Source organism: Nomascus leucogenys, chromosome 12 (assembly GCF_006542625.1).
Source record: "Nomascus leucogenys isolate Asia chromosome 12, Asia_NLE_v1, whole genome shotgun sequence".
Taxonomy (NCBI): domain Eukaryota; kingdom Metazoa; phylum Chordata; class Mammalia; order Primates; family Hylobatidae; genus Nomascus; species Nomascus leucogenys.
In genome coordinates this window covers 81,133,358-81,156,791 of record NC_044392.1, presented here as the reverse complement: position 1 = coordinate 81,156,791, position 23,434 = coordinate 81,133,358, and the positions used below count along the sequence as shown (strand labels likewise).

Genomic DNA, 23,434 nt, shown 5'->3' with positions numbered 1-23,434 from the left:
GGTATGTTTATTTCAAACAAATTAATGGATCTACATTAGGAACTAACCCCAAAATTATTGTATAGGAAGCTATTGGAAAATAGACTACTCTTTTTTACATTGTTGGAATCAGCCTTTTCTAAATTCCTTTGTAATAAGAAAGGTTGTTAAATGCCCCAGAGGTCTTTTGAACATCCATAGGAAATAAAGTTAAGTTTAATTCTCATATTCTATGTAAGAATAGAGTTCTAATGTCAAATGGGATATTAGAAATGTAAGTGCCTCAGTATTTACTGTTCATAAATTTGAGAACAGGGATTGATAAAGGATAAGTGGAATTCTGGCAGATTTACTTGTAGATTATTGTGAAATGTACGTGATTTATCATAATTTTAACGACAACAACAAAAAACTCCACAGTATGTTGAAATGCATTTCTTCATTTTATTCAATAATTTTTCAAGATTTTTAGAAATGTTTTTTAAAATATAAATTAAGAAGTTTATTTTTGGCATATATATACTAGTTTTCAAAACTTGTACTCCTTGTCTGTAATCCCAGCTATTTGGGAGGCTAAGGCGGGAGGATTGGTTGAGCCCAGGAGTTCGAGGCTATGGTGAGCCATGAGAGCTATGATCACTCAACTGCATTCCATTGTGGGCAACAGAATGAGACCCTGTCTCTACAAAAAACCTTCAACTCCAAAGTAGATTAAATATGCCAAATTTATGTTGCAAATTAACCAGTAAGTCTAAAGGAACTCGACAAAGGAAATTTCACCATTGATTTATTTAAGTCAGATTGGGTTGATTGATACCCTTGTTTCTGGTGATTGGTAAATGAAAAAAAAAAAATTAGGATGCCCTGCTTTTTTCTAGCAAGCTTGTTGAATATCCGTAATGTACAGGCCACCGCGGAAAGAGACTAGGGATTCTGTTATTAATTAAATGTTACATTTAATTATAGCTCATCCTAGGAGTGAGTTTTCTCTTTTCTGAAAGTGACTCATTCTTACACATGGTGAAATAAAGCTATTTAGCATATGTTACAGGCGTAAGTGGCCCAAAGAGCAAGAACCTATTTGTTTTGAGAGCTCCTTTTAGCATCACTTTAACAAATTGAATATTTATATTCTTTTTTCTTCTACTTTTTTTTTTTTTAAAAGACGGAGTCTCGCTCTTGTCACCTAGCGTGGAGTGCAGTGGCGCGATCTTGGCTCACTGCAACCTCTGCCTCCCGGGTTCAAGCGATTCTCCTGCCTCAGCCTCCCAAGTAGATGGGATTACAGGCGCCTGCCACCACGCCTGGCTAATTTATTGTATTTTTAGTAGAGACGGGGTTTCATCATGTCGGCCAGGCTCCAGGCTGGCCTCAAACTCCTGACCTTAGGTGATCCACCTGCCTCAGCCTCCCAAAGTGTTGGGATTACAGGCGTGAGCCACTGTGCCTGGCCTCATATTAATATTCTTAGAATAACCATTTTGAAAAGAAAATGAATAGTGGCAGGTATCATCAATTTCTGGAGTATATATAAAGATTTAAGTAATATAGGTTTATATTAAATAGATTCAATAGCTGCTAATATTGGTTCTGTTGTAATCTCTAATAACATAAGTAACAGTGATTAAAATAACATTTAAGGGAAAAGATGTCATTTGGATCAGATGTTTACATTTAAATACTAGTACTTTTTCTTAAATTGCATAGTTTTTTGAATATCAAAACTTCAAAAATTTTCAGACATCAAGAATCTTTCCTAAAGAAGGATTTTATCCTTTTTTCAGTAACAACTGAGGTATGTTGTTTGGTTTACAAAAGGTTGATTGAAAATATACTCCTTGTTGGAATATAATTTCTGCTCAGTGGATAGTTCTATCTTTGGTTTTTAATGACCAGGTATGTTTTGAATGGTTTAATCAATCGTTCAAAGACTGTATGTAGTGTTAAAGTATATTTCATTAGATTGTCTTTGTGAGGTAAGTTTCTTAATTATATTCATATTTTCAGTTTGAACATTTGTAACATTCTGAATGTCATGGCAATGGGTTTTATTTGGAAATGTTGTGATATGTTATATATAAAACAATACCCTGTATAGACAAGAAATGTTACGTGTTTCCATTTTGTTGTTGTTGCTGTAAGAAGGTTTACATGTATTCATTATAACTCTGCCAAGATTTGAAAGTAATGTGATAGTACCTACCAGTTATCTGTGTCTGGTATGATTTTACTTACTCTGTTTCATGGTTTTATAACATGACTGAAATTTGAGCTCTTTCTTCAGTACATTGTTTTCATTAACATATACGCATAAACACACACATCTGTGTAGATTTTTTTTAAGGGGTTGCTTGAGGCAAATTTGAAATTAAACTTAAGATTGGTATGTATTCTTATTTTATAGCAGGTATATTTTAAAAATAACATTTCCCAAAAATGTCTATTATAATGATTTAGATTCTCTTTTCAGGGCCCAGCACTAGAAGATTTCAGTCATCTGCCACCAGAACAGAGACGTAAAAAACTACAGCAGCGCATTGATGAACTTAACAGAGAACTACAGAAAGAATCAGACCAAAAGTATTATTCCTTTAAGGTTTCTCTATCATTATTATTTTAGGATCTACTTTGAGTGATGCCCTTTAATGTGATATACAGAAGGTTTAAAAATCATATATCCTAATTGAAATATCTTTTGAGAGATAATTATACTCCTACCCTGGAAATTTTTATGGTTACCCTGTCATAGGTTAGAGAATTTCCTTGGTTGCAGATTTTTATTGGATGCTAATATGCCTTCATTAATTTGCAAAAAATTTCTCGATGTTTTATTATCGAGTAGTTTCATCAGCACTAACTACCTCTTTTTTTTTTTTTGAGACGGAGTCTTGCTCTGTCGCCCAGGCTGGAGTGCAGTGGCGCAATCTCGGCTCACTGCAAGCTCCGCCTCCCAGGTTCACGCCATTCTCCTGCCTCAGCCTCTCTGAGTAGCTGGGACTACAGGCACTTGCCACCACGCCCGGCTAATTTTTTTTTTGTATTTTTAGTAGATACGGGGTTTCACCGTGGTCTCGATCTCCTGACCTCGTGATCCGCCCGCCTTGGCCTCCCAAAGTGCTGGTATTACAAGCGTGAGCCACCGCGCCCGGCAGCACTAACTACCTCTTATACTTTGATACATTTTCATTTTGCTTTTATATATAAATTGATTTTATTAGCAACCTGAGGCTATTTTGTTTGTAGCAAAACATTTGGCAAACAGTGCTTGATTACTGATGGCTTCATATTTGTTCACACATAGGTTTACTTTTTTATTTCATTTTTACAAGAAGTTCCCTCTAGTTGAATTTTTTTAAAATAGACATAGAAGAATTATTTAAGATCATTAAAGTGTTATTACAATGAATTGGTGACTTGCTGTATCTTCACTGAGGATAAAATTGGGGCTTAAATTGTAGCATGAGAGATTGAAGTTTTCATGTTAAGAATTAGTGTATCAGGTGTGATGTGGCATGTAATCATAATGAAATATTGCAATACCTTTGATTCTCATTCACAGTAGCTGTGTTCTGTAAAGTCACTGTGAACACTGAGTTATGGAATACTGAAACATTGCTCTTAGGGAGATACAGGGTTAGGTTCTAGGTAGCCACTGGTCACAATGTTTCCGTCAGCTGATTGGCACATAACCTTTTTTTTATTTGTTTTCTGTGTGAAAACACCTTATTTCATATATGATGTTGATTTATTAACTTTGATTTTTTTCTAATAGCACTGTAACTCATGCTTGAACAAAGCTTATCTAAGATATGTATTTTCTCTGTAAGGTAATAAATATTACAGCCTTCTTGTGCTTCAAAACACTAGACAGCACTTCATTGCCATGCTTAGGGGCTATTTTAAACACCAATATCAACAAAAAGCATAAAAATATGAGAAACATTGCACTAAATGAGTACATTGCAAAAAGGATACATGTCCAGAATATGAGAATACAAGCAAGAAGGCCAGAGTGTCACTGGTTTGACCTCAGCTTAGAACTTGAATGTACCTCTGGTGACTCAAATTTTTCTCAGATATCTCCATGTCCAAAACAAGAATAAAGGCACAGAAATGTGAATGTTCTTGCTATGGACTGGAATTAGTGCTAATCCAGAGACACTTGGTTAAAAATTTTGTGGAGCATAATAATAGAAGTTGAGGATGAAGAAGTGTGGGACTTGTGAAAAATTCTGAATGCTTTTCTGTGGAGTTCTGTAGGTATCACAGTCCCCAGTTATTGAGAGAAGGGGTAACACTATTAGCTCTGTGTGATAAAAGATAATTGAAAACTGTATGAAGAGTAAATAGTATAGGAAAGAGATTGGAGGTAGAAGACTTAACAATCCAGGTGAGAGATGCTGAGGGCCTAAATTAAGGCATGGCCATGGGAATAGAAAGGAGGAATAGATAAAAGAATCATTTCAAAGCCAAAGTAGGTTGTACTTTCACCTGATTGGATGCTGGAGAAGAGAAAACATGGAGGAAGCTTAAAAAAATAAAAAAAGAAGGTTTGTAGCTATAGATTTAATTGCAACAATAAGAAAAAAGTTTAGGGCAAAGATGAAGATTTTGTTTATGTTGATTTTTGAAATGTGAAAAATCCCTATTAGAAGTGTCCAGTTGGGTTTAAAAATATGAATCTGGAATTCAGGAGAGAAAGAGGTCTGGAGATACGCATTTGAAAATCATCTGAATATGGGTGATATTAAAACAATTAAGAGATCATCCTCCAACAAGACTGTAGGAAGAGACGAGAAGAAACCTTTGTCATTTTATGTAATACACATTTAAAGGTTGAACAAAGAAGGAGAAAGAAGGCAGTGAGGGAGATTCTGAGAAAGCAGAGGTGAGGAGGAGGAAAAAGAAAATGTAACCTATAGGAAGTCATGAAGGAAAAGAGTATTAAGGAGTGTTAGTCAATAGTGTCAGATGTTAGAGTCAAGGACAGCTAATTGAGGCATAACCGATTGTAATATGATTAGAGAATAGGAGGTAGGTTGAGAGGAATTGGCAAATGACTGACTTTGGGTGGGGGCAAGTTAAAGCTGCCATTCCTATTTCTAGCAGAGGTGAGTGGGAGGACAATGATGATGTATGAGCTAAGGAACACTGTGGAATCGTGTGGCTGAGTTGGAATATAATGAGTTTGATTTGGGACATGATGAGCTGAAGAATATTCTTCCAGCCCTTGATTTTGTGTGTGTGTGTATATGTACATATAAATAAAATTCCTTGTTTAGAAAGCAGGAAGTAAGAAATGAACTCTTCTCTTTTGGTATTCTGATTGTCTTCATAAATTACTAACTCTATATGTTACCACCTTTATGCAAATTATCTTTAATCAGGTCATGTTAGACAAACTTAAAAAGATATGACCCTACTTAAGATTAAGCTGCGTACGAGTCCCCAGAGTCAAATAAAACTCTTTTATCTGGAAGCATATGGAGTTAATATTTAATTCTGTGGTTTCCTTCTCTTTTTTAGAGATGCACTCAACAAAATGAAAGATGTATATGAGAAGAATCCACAAATGGGGGATCCAGGGAGTTTGCAGCCTAAATTAGCAGAGACCATGAATAACATTGACCGCCTACGAATGGAAATCCATAAGAATGAGGTAGATTTGTTATTCAGCACTTGTCAAGATAAATTATTTTTATAAACTTCATTATGATAGATTGGTTTTTGTTAGAATTATCTTCAAATGTTTATATTTAATGTTAGGGCTTATGATCTGAAAGTATTATTGTGATGTGTGTTATTTAATCTCATTGAAGTTTTTTATTTAGACCTTTATATAAGATTAAACATTTATACTATTTTTTTGAATCAGCTATAAAGTTGATCATTTGACCAATTTGGAATAAAGGTTTCACATCTCTAAGAATTACATAATTATAAAAACTTAAACACATTTTAAATGTAGAAGAATATCTTATGAGCTTTTAAACATATTTATTGAGCTCAGTTGTTTGCTTATTTTTTTTCCTAAGGCTTGGCTCTCTGAAGTTGAAGGCAAAACAGGTGGGAGAGGAGACAGAAGACATAGCAGTGACATAAATCATCTTGTAACACAGGGAAGAGAAAGGTCATTTTTTGTATTTTATTTGTATTTCTTCTCCCCAAAGTTTTCTCACCCTTTTGTCCTAAACTTTATACAATTCATTTTTTTCTTCCAAATTTAATAAGGTCAGCTTTTAATAACCTCAGTCTTTTGAACCTAAGTAATTTTCTTTAGTGATAATTACAGGTGAAGTAGGAAAGTTCATCTTGCTATTCAATCCTAGTTTGTTATGCATCCATACACAGAGCTAGGAACATAGAAAATTCTTGAAGCTACAGTCTGAGGGCATAGGCTCCTCAGGCATGGGAAGGTTTCCTAAGGTTCAAGTGGAATTAGGGTCGCTTATGCCAAAGAAAAATTTTACTGTCAAATAGCTCAGAGTTTTGTGAAGAAAAAAAATATATGTATTGTTAATTTGGACCAGAGCTTCCAAAAGACACTTTGCTAAGTTTCTGTACCACTTGTGACATTTCTTTCTTGATGTATTACATCTTTTTTTCCAGACTAAAAGTCCACAAATTAGGATTCACCTTAGAGAAGAATGTGAGAGGCCTAGTAACAACTCTTAGTTTTCTACTTAATTACAGTGTAATCTGAGCTAGTTCATTTTTAATGCTCCCTGAGTCTCAATTTCCTGAAATATAAAATGGAGGTTAAAATATCCACCCGTTAGGTTTGTTAGTTAAAAAAGTAAATAATGTACATACAGCACCTAGTAGTAAATAGTGGTAATAGTAGTATCACTTCTTGAAAGAGTACGTATCTTTAATCTGTCAAGAGATACCCACAAATTACTGTTTTTTGTTATTAGGTAAAAATCAGTTTAAAAGGATCTAACTTCTTTGGCATGTGTTATTTCTCTGGCTTCCAGGCTTACTGAAAGTACTGTTAAAATCTAATTCTGTAAAATTTTCCATTATTAAATCTAATTCAGTCATTTGATTCTTCAGCAAAATTATTAACATTTTTCTCTGATTTAAAAAATTTTAAGAAAAATAAATTGTGTTTGTATTACCTGCTTTTTTGGATTTTTTTAAGTTACCAACTTCCCTGTTACCATGATTAGTTGGAAATTTACTTTACTTTTTATTTTAGTTGAGAATCTTTTAATTTTCAGTGACAGAATGAATACTTTACCCATGCTGGCTTAAACTAAAAATGGACTTCATTGGCTGACTTTAGGGAGAGCTTGATCTAGGAGCTCAGATGTTATCCCTAGGACTCAGTTTCTCTCCACCTCACAGCTGTGCTTTCTACTGTGTTGGCTTCCTTTTAAGGCTCCAAAGCTCTAGGCGAGTATTCCTGCAGGTTCGAGTCCAGTAGAAAAGGGACAGAGTGAGTTCTCTTCCAAGAGTCCTAAGCAAAAGTTTCTGTGCATTTCTTACGTCTGATTAGGTTACAGGACTTCTTGTGAACTGGTTATATAGATGCTTGCTCTGATGGGCCACTCCAGATCCAGAATAGAAACAATTCCACCTGAAGCATGTGAACTAAACATGGGTCTGCATGAGTCCCCTAAGGAATTTTAGGATGATAAATTTGGGATGATGGAAGACAAGTGTCTAGAACGTTCTTCTGTTTTATCTCTAGACCCAGTGATAGTGAGATGTATTTACTGAATAATACTTTGTGCCTAGAATATTGTAATCTTGTAATTTTTTTTTATTTCAGGAAATTCAGCAAAGCAGCATTTTGTACTAGAAGTAATTTGTATACTTGACGTTTGAAAAAAATAGGGCTTAAGTGGAAACTGTGTCATTAATATTTAATTTTTGGAATTGATCCTGAGGTGATCAATTTATAAATAATATATAGAATTCTCATGTTTATAATACTTGATCGGAGATTATTTTTTGTTTTATAGTCCTGAGGGAAGTTACACTGATGATGCAAACCAGGAAGTCCGTGGGCCACCCCAACAGCATGGTCACCACAATGAGTTTGATGATGAATTTGAGGATGATGATCCCTTGCCTGCTATTGGACACTGCAAAGCTATCTACCCTTTTGATGGTATGATTTTCTTAATAATATTGTATTTGATAAAATTGTTTTTTTAAAAGTACATCAAGTCACTTACTGTAGTATCCTTATTTAAGTAATATACGCTGTCAGAAAATTATCCCATTTCTTTAGTGTGCATACTTTGTTATAACTGTATTACAAATGTAGACATTTTTCTTCCATACATGGAATTAAAAGGAAATTACCCACGTTACTAGCATCCTAATACAGATTATTAATTAATTATCAATTTTGGTCAATACAGAATTTTTACCAGAGTTCTTACTGTGTACATGTCCTAAACAAAGTTGAGGCAGCTTGAACATGAAGCCCAGCCCAGGAGGCGGGATGGTGGTGGACGCCACTCCATGTTCTTCCTTGTAGCTTACTAACATTAAGAGACAGGTACAAGGCATAGCTAGCTGAATGCCATCATCATATGCTGAGTCCGTAGGCCACCCGTTTAGATGAAAGTGGGAGAGAATGTAGTAGCTACTGACTATGCTATCTCTTACCCTATGAAAGTTGAAGAACAAACTCTGGAAGGGAAGTAAGGCACTGAGGCCTTCTCCTGCAGATTTTTAGTTCCTCTTTATCCTGGACTCTGAAAAATACTTTCCCTCAACTAACAGGAGAACTGAGTAACACTTTCATAAATAAGCTCTTGTAAAATGGTGCTTGATTTAAGGTCTTTCTCCCCGCTTCGTGTTGGTTTAAAATTGAGCAAAGTCTCTAGTAACTTCTTATTAGAAAATATATTAAATTTAAGACCTTGCAGCCAAGTGCAGTGATGTGTGCCTATAGTCCCAGACACTTGGGAGGCTGCAGTGAGAGGATTGCTTGAGCCCAGGAGTTCGAATCCAGCCTGGGCAGTAAGACCCTATCTCTAAAACAAAACAAAACAAACTTGCTATAATATAATCTAGAGAGTAGGGAAGTAATTTGGCACATGTTAAATGAAGATTCAGTTGTGAAAATTGTTACGCTAAGCAGGTTGGGGGTGGTTGGGGATAGAGAATAAAAGAGTTGTGTATGGCTATTCTGTTTCTACCATCTCTAGAGTCAAACCCGTATTTTTCTCTGTTCTCCCTTCAAACTCTGTTTTTTCCTTCTTTCTTCCCACTCTTTCGCCATCTAGTTACTGTTTTCCTAATCCATACCTGCTGAACTTTTTTAGATAGTAAGACTACTAAAATTTGGGAAAAGAGTTAGAATAGTGACATAGGAATTAGAATACCCTGTCAAATCATGTAATGTCACTATGACTCAGTTAACTTCATCTGTTACATGGGGGCGATGTTATCCAGCCCTGCAAGCTTCTTATGCAGCTCAAATGAGAGAATGTATATCAAAGTGCTGGGTAAGCCACAAAGCACAATAGAGATGTTGTTAATGAGAGTCAGTAGTTTCAGGTACATTGAAATCTAGTAGGGTTTCATTGTATTTTGTGCGTTGTATTTGTAACTTAAAAAAAAATTATCACAATGCTTAAATTATGCTTGTGAAAACTCTCATCTAGGACATAATGAAGGTACTCTAGCAATGAAAGAAGGTGAAGTTCTCTACATTATAGAAGAGGACAAAGGTGACGGATGGACAAGAGCTCGGAGACAGAACGGTGAAGAAGGCTACGTTCCCACGTCATACATAGATGTAACTCTAGAGAAAAACAGTAAAGGTGCAGTAACTTATATCTAAACTAACCAGGCACCTTTGTGCCATGTGTGACATAGGAAGAGTAACATAAAATGAAAACACATTCAACAGGTTGAAAAAAATAAGGAAACTTAAAGGGCATCCAAGATTAATTGTTCACTATGTGAGCTGAGCGTAGGCTTGATCTTGTGAATATTACCACAAGAAACATTTTGTGGCACTTTACTGTTTGAGTAACGTTGGTGTGAAGCTTAATTGATGCCTTTTGCTTTATGTCCTGCTTAAGTCTGTGTGAAGGATTTGTGTTTTTCTGCCTTACAAATAGAATTTGATTGATTGGGCAGGAATTCATGGATAGTAATGCTGTCTGCCTCCTTTACTTCAGAAAACACAGTGACTCTAGTGAATTTGAATAAGTGAAACTGCTCTGAAATGCTATGGAAAGCCGACTCCCCAAAGAGTGGTTTCTTCTAGAAGTTTGAATTTGTAGCTACAGTTTCCAGGAAGAAAAATAGTAGTTGGATAATTTGGTGAAATAATAACATTATTTTCATTTTCTTCCCTTTTCTTAACTTTGGTTTCCTAAAGGAAGAAAATAAGCACGTAGCACATAATCTATTTAAATAGATTTAAAGAGAGTTTCAAAATAAATCTCCTGGTCTAGCTGTTAGGTAAATAAAACAGATTTTGTTGGAGACCTCAAAATATTTTGAGGTTAACTGGTAATTTTCAATAATTTACAAGCTTCCTTCCAAACCAATCTCATACTTGTATGTTTCATCTTGAAAATATCTTTTGGGAAATACCACTTTAGTGATTATTTAGCATTTAGCAGTTACACATAGGAAAATACACATACATAGAAAAATACACATTTGAAGATAGAGGAAACCTTGAATGGAGGGGAAGTGTTGACAAATTTTAATTTTTAAAGGAGAAACTTTTTGACTGTCTGGATTAGAGGAAGATATGTATACCACCATTTAGGGCATTTTGTTATTTCCGCTGAATCATTAGTTATTAGGATAGATAAATTTTTCCAATTAGTTTCAGCAAGCATTGTTGGAAACACTGTGCAGTCAAGGATTGTGCAGTGCTGGTTGTGTGATCACACCCTGAGTCAGTGGTGTGGGGAAGTAAAGTGTGAAGAAGCAGTAAGATTGGTTTTTAATTTTGCCCATGTTTTAAATTTTCCTGGTGTTTTCAGTAGCTGACTATAAAATGATTAGAGACATTTGGGACAGGCACTTTAAACTGAGCACCCCTTTTGGTTTTACCAAAGGTCTTCAGTAATTGTTCTTTTCTTTTTCCTCCTGGACTGCAGGTTCCTGAAGAGGGTTTCTGAGGAAATGGGCAAGATGTTGAAGGAGGTTACATGCAGCTGCTTTTGGGGGAGGGTATTAGAGTTGTCAGGCTCAAAGAGAGTGAGAGAAGCAAGTTGCATGAGTGCATGCAGACATGATTATTTTTTTTACTAACTTCATTAGCATTTCCATACATTGTTTTTAAAAATCATAATACCAACCCTTAAGTTCCTAGTTCACAGTTATTCCCACAAAAGAAAAAGCCAACAATAGTGTACCATTTTTCTATTTATTTTATTGCTGTCTAATCAACAAAGAATGCAGAGCTGTCAAAAAATGTGTCTTACATTAGCTGTCCCAACAGGATTGTCTCCCTCCCAGCTCTGTTTTAATTGGCTTTTAGACCGACTATCTGTCAGATCCTTGCCATCTGTCAGTGTCTGCCTGCGCCACCTCTGTGCTTGCTTAACATCCTGTTGCATGTCTAGAGTGATTGAGCTAGATTTTTCAGGCATGTCTTTAGATTCCCTTGTTCTTGTCAAAGCCTTTGTTTTGTTTTACATTTGTAGTGCACATCACTTTGTCAAACATCTCCAGCACTAATGTTTCCATCCTAGTATTTGTGCACACTGCTATAACTTCCCCACTGCAAACATTCCAGTTTTGGCATTACGAAGAAGTAGCCTGTGAACCTGAAGTATTTATGATAAGAAAAAGAAAACATCTCTGCTGTAGCCTACAGCCCAGTTGAAAGAACTCTTTGAAACGTGATACATCTTCAGCACCTCAGTCTGGGAAGAATCTATAGTCAGCACTGAAATCCTGGCATAATAAACACAGAAGATACTCACCACCTCAAGACAAAGGACTATTGTCAAAAGTCAGCTGCTGCCATTCAAATGCTGCCTTAAACTAGAGTGCCTAAATCTGTTGATTGCCAACACTACCACTCCAGTATCCCACAAAGGGCTTTATGTGTCAGCTCAGTGCAACCTCCTTTAACTCTGCAGCACCGCTGCAGCTGCCGACGTAGCCTCGGTAGGTGGCTGTTAGAGCTCTACCATATACAGTGGTGCATCTTCAAATTTATGCATCAAACTAAAGACATGTCCAAGTCCATTTTAATTTCCTCAGTGTTTTTATGAGAAGTTTTATGGACCTCCCCCAATTGTCTTTTTATTTTGGGTTATGATGATCATGTTTGATAATTACAATGATAGTCTGTTTCCACATGATGCTTTTGTTTGAACCTGATAAAATTTAGTGAAACTTTGTAATGATCTATGTGCACTTTTACTTGTAAAATGGAATTTCTGTATGTTTATACTTGTAAATACGATCGTTGTTAGTGCTCCCGTTGCTCATGGTGTCCTGCCTCGCATTTGTGATTCTGTTAATGACTTGTATCTTAACTAATTTCTTAGTGGTGTTGTAATAGGGAGATGGGGCAGGTGGGGGGTTATTTGTACCACTGAATCTTCATTAATTTGGTTCTTTACTGTTTTGAGGGGAGAAAGAACGTGAAATGGTTTGTGTATTATTGAATTTTAAGCAATATTTTAGAAGCTGTGTGACTGCTTTAATAACTTTTTCCCAGTGTTATTTGAATCATACTACCCGTTATACTAAAGCTGAATGACAATTTTGTGAAAGTTACTGCCTTCATAAGATCAAGTCACCACTGTTACACAGCTGACATATAGTGTATTACCTTTGCGGCTAGTAAACTATAAAGTTTAGATATTGAATCTCGTTACAGGGTTATTTATATAATGTGACATTATTCAGTACTGACAGACTACATGAAGTAGTTTTAAAATCTAGTGCTATTTTTATTTTAAAGGTTAGCAATGAGGAGGAAATGTGATCTGGCTGTGTTTGTCTTCTGTACAAAGCCTGAAGTGCTTATGGTTTTTTGGCTAACAGCCACAGAGGGCAAAGTTTAAGACTTTCTTGTAAGGACTAACTGTTCTTTTCAAGCTACTGTTTGTTTTTCTAAAAGCAGGATTTGCTTCCGTAGGAGGCAAGTTCCTTGACGTGGAATAGTGCAACCTGTATATGGGTTATTATAATAGGAAAGACATTTGTACTTGCACAGTTGAAATCATTCTTAAATTTTGAACATGTGAATTGTCCCAAAAAATCTTTAATTTTTTGGTAATTTTTACTCTTTTTGTGCACATGTTGATTTCTTAATGGTAAATCCTTCATTTTAAGATGGTGTTCTCTGTTGAGAATATTTTCATGGAATAAAACAGTCTTTTCATGGCCTGTTAAGGTGTTTAGTGTGTGATCTTTCACTGCTATGTGAATCAGAGATGTGATGATTTTGTTCTTGAATGTGCCAAGTCTCAGATAATACAGAGTAGATGACAAATTCCATAAGTGGGACAAGTTTTTTTTTTTTTTTGCAAAGCAGTTTTGGAAATTTTATTCTAATTTTGGTTTCTCTAAGCTTTCCTAAAGGAAAAAGTTTGCTGTCTCTTTAGAGTGAATTTAAATTGCATGCAATAATTTGGATTTATCTTTCTTCTCCAGTAGCTGTGTTGCATAGACTTTCCTTTTACACCATCTATCCACTGCAACCATAAGAACTGTCCCTGTACCTCATAGCCCAATCTAGCCACTACACGCTGGACAGCATTTCCTGTGCTCCAGCTTGATTCCTAATCAGTTACAACACCCAAGTCTTCCTGGCATTTCAAAGCATGGAAAGAACATTTGCCATAATTAGTGACACATTATCTGTAACTTCAGGAAGTCTAATTTCAGAAGATTCACCTTTTAAAAAATGCAAATGTGAAACTATGACTGCAAACTTTTAGAAACTCAGAAAAGGGAATAAAATTCAGGGTCAATGCTGAACAATGAGAGGTTATCATTGTTGAGATGAAAATTTAGAGATCAATGCTAAGTTTGGAAGTAGGAACACAAAACAATGAAAATAGCAGGAAAATAGTGTCAATTGTTAAAGCTTCAGATGGACAGAGGTTTGGGGTGGGGAGCTCAAAACAATGAAAAAGGCTTTTATTATCAAAACTAAGATCAGTGAAATCACTTCCTATTTTCGAGGGGAAGATAACGTCCTTATAACAATAACAAATGAAAAGTCTCTCTAGTTTCATTGAAAAGGATTTTATTTTGAAGAACGTACAGGTTAAGTATTCCTTATCTGAAATGCTGGGGACCAGAAATGTTTCCGATTTTTTTTTTAATATTTGCATTACATACTTAACAGTTGAGCATCCTTAATCCCCAAATCCAAAATTCTCCAGTCAGCATTTCCTTTGAGCATCATGTCATTGCTCAAAAAGTTTCAGATTTTGGAGTTTTGAATTTGGGATACTCAACTTGTATTAGCTTAGGTAAAAAAAAAAAAAAAATGCTTAAGAAACAATGAACCTATTTCAGTGAGCTCATGTATTCCTGAGTATAGTCACTGTCAGGAACTAGGGAAACTACAGAAAACATAAGGTTGGGGAATTGGCAAACATTTTGAAGAGTAAATTCTGAGAAGTTGGACAACAACCTTTGAAAGTATTAGATAATGTTAGCTTTTAGGGGACAGTGTATTGGGCAACTCACTGAGGTTCCTAAGAATAAGCCATGTCAAAATAGCCTCATTTCTTTCTTTTGATACAAATGGGGGGAATTCGAAGACACAATTAGTGTCTTGCTTTCAACACAATTTCAGTTTGACAAGATTTCTTACTTGTTTTCTGTGAGTTGTGACAGCACTATTAGGGATATGGGAGCATTTGACGACCTGATTTGGTAAACCTAGAATCTCCACCCTGAGGAGTTTCTTGTGGATAATATGTATATGTATGTTATGAACCATTATAAGATAAATATATCACCCAGTTTAACAAATAGAATATTACCAGGTGGGCGCAGTGGAAGCACTGTCTGACTGTGGAGTGAGACAGACAAAAACTACAAGCTTCCAATTCTGGCAAACCAAGATGAGCAATCCCCAACCATCTTACTCCCTCTTTCTCCCTTTTCTCCATTCTCGTCTATGGCTGAGAGCTCCTGCCAGTGGCTCTTGGCATATAGCCAGCACCCAGATGGTGCTGTGCTGTCTGATGAGAGTAGGAGGTGAGATGGCGATCCATTGCCTGTTCCCTCTCTTCAGGTGCCAGACAGTGGTTAGTAAACTAATGACAGTGGTCAGTTGAATGGGGGAAGTCACTGGAAGAGTTTGCAGTTCCTTGTGTCAAATCACAGGGGCATAATTTCCCTGGTGACAGCCATATCAAGCAAAAGATTATACCAACCCATCTGTTTAAACAAACAACTTGAAAATTATTAGTGATTTATAAATGGTTTGTGCTACTTATATCACTTGATAAAGTTTTATGTAGTTTAAAGAATAAAATGAATTGTTGATTTGTACACTGATTTATATATTTATGAATTTAGTAATATCCCACTTATCAAATATTTTAAATATTCCATTGTATCTTGAGACTTGGCTTTTTCACTCAACATCATTTCTAAGATTTATCCTTGTTTATGCATAATTTTATTGTGTATAGTATTCCATTATAAAAGTATACACAAATTATCCATCCTCTTGTTGATGGACATTTGGGCTATTAGTTTTGCTACTAAAAATATGCTGCTGATGTGTATGTACATGTTTACTGATTTCAGAGTTTCTCTAAAATTGTACTGAGGAGTAGAATTGCTAGGTTATGGTTATAGTTTTCATTACAATTTTAGATTCAAGGGGCACGTGTTCAGGCTTATTACGTGGATATATTGTGTGCTGCTGAGCTTTGGACTTCTAATGATCCTTTTGCCCAAGTAGTGAACATAGTAACCAATAGGTATTTTTTCAAGCCTTTCTCCCCTCTCTCACTCCCCGCTTTTGGGATCCCCAGTGTCTGTTGTTTCCATCTTTATGTACGTGTTTACCCAATGTTTTGCTCCCACTTATAAGTGAGGACATGCAGTAGTATTTGGTTTTCTGTTTCTGCATTAATTTGCTTAGGGCAATGGCCTCCAGCTGCATCCATGTTACTGCAAAGAGTATGATTTCATTCTTTTCCATGGTTGTGTAGTGTGCCATGGTGTGTATGTACCACATTTTCTTTTCTTTTTTTCTTTTTGAGATGGAGTTTTGCTCTTGCCGCCCAGGCTGTAGTGCAATGGCGTGATCTCTGCTCATTGCAACTTCCGCCTCCTGGGTTCAAGTGATTCTCCTGCCTCCACCTCCTGAGTAGCTGGGATTACAGGTGCCCGCCATCACACCTGGCTAATTTTTGTATTTTTAGTAGAGACAGGGTTTCACCATGTTGGCCAGGCTGGTTTCGATCTCTTGACCTCAGGCCACCTGCCTTGGCCTCCCAAAGTGCTGGGATTACAGGCGTGAGCCGCCATGCCTAGCTACCACATTTTCTTTATCCAGTCAACCATTAATGGGCACCTGGGTTGATTCTATGTCTTTGCTGTTGTGAATAGTGCTGTGACAAATACACGAGTGCAGATGTCTTTTTGGTAGAATGATTTCTTTTCCTTTGGGTATGTACCCAGTAATGCAATTGCTGGGTCAAGTGGTGTAATTTTAGTTTCAGTTCTTTGAGAAATCTCCAAACTGCTTTCCACAGGGGCTGAACTAATTTGCATTCCCACCAACAGTGTATAAGCATTCCCTTCACAACCTTGCCAACATCTGTTTTTGTTTTTTTTTTTTTTCACTTTTCAACAGCCGTTCTGACTGGTGTGAGCTGATTTTGTGGTTTTGATTTGCATCTCTCTGATGACTAATGATAGAATTTTTTCATGTTTGTTGGCTGCTAGTATGTCTTCTGAGAAGTGTCTGTTCATGTCCATTGCCCACTTTTTAATGTAGTTATTTTCTTGCCGATTTAAGTTCCTTATAGATTCTGGATATTAGTCCTTGGTCAGGTGTGTAGTGTGCAAATATTTGCTCCCATTCTGTAGGTTGTCCATTTAATCTGTTGCTAGTTTCTTTTGCTATGCAGAAGCTCTTTGGTTTAGTTGGGTCTTAGTTGTCAACTTTTGTTCTTGTTGCATTTGCTTTAGAGGACTTAGTCACAAGTTCTTTGCTTATGCCAATATCTAGAAGAGTATTTTCTAGGTTTTCTTCTAGGCTTTTTATAGTTTGAGGTCTTTCAGTTAAGTCTTTAGTTCATCTTAATTTTTGTATATTGTGAGAAGTAGGGGTCCAACTTCATTCTTCTGCATATGGTTAGTTTTCCCAGCACCATTTATTGAATAGGGTATCCTTTCCCTATTATTTATTTTGTTGACTTTGTTGAAGATCAGTTGGTTGTAGGTGTGCAGCAGCTTTATTTCAGGAGTCCCTACTCTGTTCCATTGGTCTATTGTATCAATTTTTGTACCAGTACCATGCTGGTTTGGTTACTGTAGCCTTGTAGTATAGTTTGAAGTCAGGCAATGTGATACCTTCCACTTTATTCTTTTTGCTTAGGATTGCCTTAGCTATTCCAACTCTTTTTTCGTTCCATAAGAATTTTAGAATAATTTTTTCTAGTTTTGTGAAAAGTGACATTGGTAATTTGATAGGAATAGTGTTGAATCTATATATTGCTTTGGGCAACATGGACATTTTAATGATATTGATTCTTCCAACCCGTGAACACTGATTGATTTTCCATTTGTTTGTGTCATCTATGATTTTTCAGCAGTGTTTCAGCAGTCCTAGTTTTGTTCTGGTTTTTTTTTTTGGTGACTATTGTAAATGAGATTATATTCTGGATTTGGTTCTCAGCTTGAATGTTATTGGTATGTAGAAATGCTTCTGATTGTTGTACATTGATTTTGCATCCTGAGACTTTGCTTAAGTCATTTATGAGGTCTGGGAGTCTTTTGGTGGAATCTTTAGGGTTTTCTAGGTATAGAATCATATCAGCACAGAGAAAATATGACTTCCCTTTTTCCCACTTGGGTGCCTTTTCTTTCTTTCTCTTGCCTGACTGCTCTGGCTAGGATTTCCTTAATTTTCATTTTTAAAATATAATGCCACATTTTCCTCCCAAAGTTATTGTAATATTTTTATACTCCTACAAGCATTGTATAAGGGTTATTCATGTTCCATATCCTGGCCAGCACTTAGGAGTCAGACTTCAATTTTTGTCAGTTAAAGGATATAAAAGAGCATTTCATTGTAGGCTTAAATTGTGTTGCCCTGATGATTGATGTTGTGCATCTTCGTGTTTACTATGTTTCCCCTTCTTGTAAAAACGCTGTTTTATCTTCATCCTCTTTTTTTTTTTGGTCAATTGTCTTTTTATATTTATTCATGGAAGCTCTTTGCGTATTCAGGATGCTAATTGTGTTAGTTATCTCTTACTGTGTAACATAGCTTGCTGATTTTGGCTCAGGGTTTCTCATGAGGTAGCAGTCCAACTGCTGGCTGAGGTTGTAGTCACCTCAAGGCTTTGACTGGGGCTGGAGAGTCCACTTCCAAGATTATCCATGTGGTTGCTGGTAAGCCTCTGTTCCTTGCTGGCTGTTGGCCAGAGGCTACAGTTCCTTGCCATGTGGACCTCTCCATAGGGATACTCACAAGGTGGCATCTTGCTTTCCCCAGAGTGAGTGATCCAAGACTCAAGACGGAAGCTGCAGTCTTCTCATAACCTATCATCTCAGATGCAACATTTCTGCCCTGTGTGCTTGGTTGCACAGACAAAGCCTGGTATAATGCAGGAAGGGACAACACAGTGTGAGCACCAGGAGGCAGAGAACATTGGGGGCCATCTTGGAGGCTGCCTATCATAGTATTCTGTTGTCCATTTTATGTGTTGCCAATATCTCTGATTTTTCAGGTTGTCTATGATGTCTTTTGAATGGAATTTATTCATTTTAATGCAGATTAATCATTATTTTATAATCAATGCTTTTTCTGTCTAAGAAATTCTTACTTGATTCAAAGTAAAAGATATTTTCTTTTAAAAGTATTATGATTTTGCCTTTCACATGTAGGTTCTTAACTCATCCAGATTTTATTTCTGTATAAGAGGTAAGAGACCATTTTCCCCCTTTCATTTGCTTAACCAATTGTTCAAGAATTAAAGTCATCCTTTCCCCCACTTACCAAGAGTATCACTCTGTCATGTTAAGTAAGTTTCTGATGAAACCTTAATTACTATAGCTTCATAATCAGCTTTTATATCTGGTAGACACCACCAACCTGGGACCACTGTCAATCAATTTCTTGGTTTTGGATTTTGTAATTTTTACTCCAGACCTGTATGAGGACAGGTGTGTGGTTGCAGTCTCACTGAAGACTATAGTCATTTTAATTATTTTCTTCCTGGAGCTGTATGTGAAGACAGACAGTCATGTTTCCTGGCAACCTTCCTTTGCTGGCAGATGATGAATGTTTTCTATTCCATTAACAGGGACCCTTTAAGGATTCCTGCTTAATGGAGGCATTTTAAGAAGTTCCCCCAAGACAGACACTCATTCACTGAGCTGACGTTACTCTTTGCCTCTAGGTCTGCCCCAGCTCCTAAGTTCTCATGAGGAGTTGATTCAAATTTGCTGTACCTTTTTCAGGTGCGGCGGGGAGAGAAGTTTGTTCCTTGGGGATTTCTATCAAGGTTGATCATACTCTAAAAGGTATGTATGTTTATTAAAATGTATTCAGGATTTAGTTATGGTGAGAGGGCTAAGAACATCTGAACCACCATATTGCCAGAAGTAGAAATGTGCTTTGGCTTTTTTCAACAAAAAATAATAACGTGGCACCTTTTAAAAAATGTGGCACATTTTTAAAAACCATCATAGGGTGATAGTTAAGTTACAGTGTAACTAACTTCTGTAACCAATAAATCATATTTTTAAAGGCTATTTAACATCATGGAGAAATTTTCACAGCCGGTTTAAGATGAATATAAAAGTTGGTATGGTCCTAATATTATTTAAAATCAAAGGAAAAATAGATTATTAAAAGTTTGACAGTTGGGGCAGAGTAACAGAATATGTTAAAGAAGTCTTATATTCCAAATTTTGTACAATAGGGAAAGTTGAGAGGGATATTGCTAAACTAGAAAGAAAGTAGCCCCTTTGCAAAATGAGAAACCTAGAAAGCCAACCTAGGAAACTCTAGAGGAAAAGGTAAAACAGTTGATTACTCTGAAATATGTGAAGAGATGTTATGTTCATCATAACATCTGTGTGCCCAGTTTGTACAGGGTGCTGTGCTGCACATGGAATTCAATGAGGTAAACTTGGCCTAACTAACTCCACCTGCTAGCAAGTACCATAGCTTGAGTTTGAACCCAGGTCCTGTGGAGCTGTTTCTACCTTGTGTCACTGTCACTCTGCCTTTTAATCCAGGAATATTAAATTTTTCATACCACTTTCATTCATTTTGGTTTACTATCAGGATACGGTGCCTAGGGAAGAGCATGCCTGAGGCGGCTAAGGGTAGAATTATTGTACCAAGATGAGTTGTTTAATATGAAAGAGACTGGATACAACTGTTTCACAAAAAGATGATGTATTTTCATTCATAAGTATTTACATTTTTCATATTTGTTTAAAGAATATCATATAACTGATACCTTCTGAAATGTTTCATGCTTTTAAACTCTTCTATTTACACTTATCTGACATGGAATTAAAACTAAAATGGTCAAATACCATGATAATAGAAAGCAACCAGCCAACATAGCTAGGGCTTCTCTTAAATTTGCTGATCAACATTAGCAGTAGCTACCTTAATAATAAATTATTCATTTTAAAATCAGTAGTAACTTTAGACAATTCATAAATAAGTGTGCTCTGTGCAATTTACACATTTAATATCCTGTGGATACTAAAAGCTTGTATATTGTCAGATTTGTACATTATTAGTTTATCAAATAGTAAGCTTTCCCAAAGATGAAGCTGGGGAAACTTGAAAAGACATTCTAAAGGTTCTCTGGAGAGTTATCAAAGCTCTGCCTGCTTTACAGAAGGAGGTTCCAATTTACGTGAGAGGGCAGTTAAAATCTGGTTGAATTTCTCATATCTCTCTGTCTGATTGACTTGTGCGCCTTTGCTGCCCCATAGCAATCGCATTTGAAATTCAGTCTTGCAGATTTCATTCATTTCTTCATCTGGTTGAAAACCTAATCAAAACAAAACAATAAACAAAAAGTTACTTCAGTTCTGCCTAAGATGTGTTAAAAATAGACTGAAAGCGCCGGGCGTGGTGGCTCACGCCTGTAATCCTAGCACTTTGGGAGGCCGAGGTGGGTGGATCATGAGATCAGGAGATTGAGACCATCCTGGCAAACACAGTGAAACCCCGTCTCTACTAAAAAAATACAAAAAATTAGCCGGGCGTGGTGGCGGGCACCTGTAGTCCCAGCTACTTGGGAGGCTGAGGCAGGGGAATGGTGTGAACCCGGGAGGTGGAGCTTGCAGTGAGCGAGATTGTGCCACTGCACTCCAGCCTGGGCGACGGCGTGAGACTACCTCTCAAAAAAAAAAAAAAAGACTGAAAGCTTGCTTAAAGTGGAATCAAAATGAACATCTTCTCTCTCTCAGAACTTTAAAAAATGTCGCCAAAGAAAAATATAGGATCTATTCTATATAAGGGAGAGCAGAGCCCCACCCTACAGAACCTGAGCACCTTCAGAGAAGAAATAACAGGTAAACTCATTAAAAAACAATAGAGTGAAATTGGTTTGTACAAACCACTGTGGGAAGTAGTGCTGTGGGAAGGAGGGTTCATTGTACCTAGGAGTTCGTTACTTCTTTTTACCAACTTTACTGATGTATAGTTTACATGTCATATGATTCATCTGTTTTTCGCTGTGGAGCTTGATTTATGATGGTAAGTTTGTACATAAACCATCACCACCAGTCTTAGAACACTTCCATCACCTTAGTACCTCTTTGCAGTCAATTCCTGTTCCTACTGCAGACCTCAGTCAACCACTTCTGTTGCTACTGTTTTGCCTTTTCTAGAAATTTGGGATAAATGGAATCATCCACTACGAACTTTTTAATGTGTGACTTCTTTCACCTAGCATGATGTTTTTGAGATTATTCCGTATGTTGCATGCTAATCATTTTTACTTATCAATATTCAGTTTTATGGACATGCCATAGTTTGCTTATCCATTCACCAATTGATGACATTTGGATTGTTTCTGGCTGCTATGAGTAAGTGGTTGTGAACATTTGTGTACAAATCTTGTGTGGACATGTGTTTTCATTTCTCTAGGAAAGGAATTATTGGGTCATACGGTAAGTATATGTTTACTTTTAAAGAAACTTTTAAACTCTATTCCACAATGGCTGTATCATTTTATATTCACACCAGCAACATATGAAGACTCCAGTTTTTCCACATGCTGCCAACTCTTAGTTTTATCATTTTTTATTTTTTTTTGAGAAGGAGTCTCGCTGTGTTGCCAAGGCTGGAGTGCAGTGGCGCGATCCCAGCTCACCACAACCTCCACCTCTCGGGTTCAAGCAATTCTCCTGCCTCAGCCTCCCAAGTAGCTGGGACTACAGGTGTGTGCTACCATGCCTAGCTAATTTTTTGTATTTTCAGTAGAGACGGGGTTTTGCCATGTTGGCCAAGCTGGTCTTGAACTTTTGACCTCAGGTGATCCACCTGCCTCGGCCTCCCAAAGTGCTGGGATTACAGACATGAGCCACCGTGCCTGGCCTATCATTCTTTTTAATTGTAGCCATTCTAGATAGTGTGGTGGTATCTCATTGTGGTTGGTTTAAATTTACATTTCCCTAATGATGAATGCTTTGAACATCTTTTCATGTAGTTGTCATTTGTATGCCTGCTCTGATGTAGTGTCTATTCAAATTTTTGTCTATTTAAATTTTATCTTCCCATTGAGTTGTAAGAGTTCTTTGTATAGCCTAGATATAAGTCCTTTATCAGATATATGTGTACTCAATGTTTTCTGCTATGGTTCATGCTTTTTGTGTCCTAAGAATTTTTTTTTTTTTTTTTGAGATGGAGTTTTGCTTTTGTTGCCCAGGCTAAAGTGCAGTGGCGCAACCTCCGCCTCCCGGGTTCAAGCGATTCTCCTGCCGCGTCAGCCTCCCGAGTAGCTGGGATTACAGGCATGCGCCACCACGCCCGGCTAATTTTGTATTTTTAGTAGAGACAGGGTTTCTCCGTGTTGGTCAGGCTGTCTTGAACTCCCGACCTCAGGTGATCCGCCTGCGTCAGCCTTCCAAAATGCTGGGATTACAGGCGTGAGCCACCGTGCCCGGCCAAGAAGTCCTCACTTAGCTTAAGGGCACAAAGAATTTCTCCTATGTTTTCTTACAGAAGGTTATACTTTAGCTCTTACATTTTGGGTCTATGATCCATTTTGGATTATTGTGTATGGTATGAGATAAGGATCGAGATTCACTTTTTTGC

At 36.8% G+C, this 23,434-nt stretch overlaps 2 protein-coding genes across 8 annotated transcripts in view; one reads left to right on the top strand and one right to left on the bottom strand.

Moving 5' to 3' along the window:
• The window catches only part of FNBP1L (formin binding protein 1 like), a 94,195-nt gene extending 80,869 nt beyond the window's left edge, over positions 1-13,326 (top strand). For 3 of the 5 annotated variants that reach the window (XM_030825033.1, XM_030825031.1, XM_030825034.1), the window contains 5 exons: positions 2,450-2,559; positions 5,506-5,638; positions 6,015-6,109; positions 7,950-8,098; positions 9,609-13,326. In XM_030825033.1, coding sequence (XP_030680893.1) covers positions 2,450-2,559; positions 5,506-5,638; positions 6,015-6,109; positions 7,950-8,098; positions 9,609-9,787 — 666 coding nt within the window. In that variant the 3' untranslated portion in view covers positions 9,788-13,326. The remainder of the gene's footprint in view (positions 1-2,449; positions 2,560-5,505; positions 5,639-6,014; positions 6,110-7,949; positions 8,099-9,608) is intronic. The other 2 variants (XM_030825035.1, XM_030825032.1) reach the window with 1 other exon arrangement.
• A 7,203-nt stretch (positions 13,327-20,529) lies between these two features.
• The window catches only part of BCAR3 (BCAR3 adaptor protein, NSP family member), a 121,017-nt gene continuing 118,112 nt past the window's right edge, over positions 20,530-23,434 (bottom strand). Inside the window, exon 12 of one of the 3 annotated variants that reach the window (XM_030825030.1) lies at positions 20,530-21,161. In XM_030825030.1, the coding sequence (XP_030680890.1) occupies positions 20,983-21,161 (179 nt within the window). In that variant the 3' untranslated portion in view covers positions 20,530-20,982. The remainder of the gene's footprint in view (positions 21,162-23,434) is intronic. The other 2 variants (XM_003260061.3, XM_012500539.2) reach the window with 2 other exon arrangements.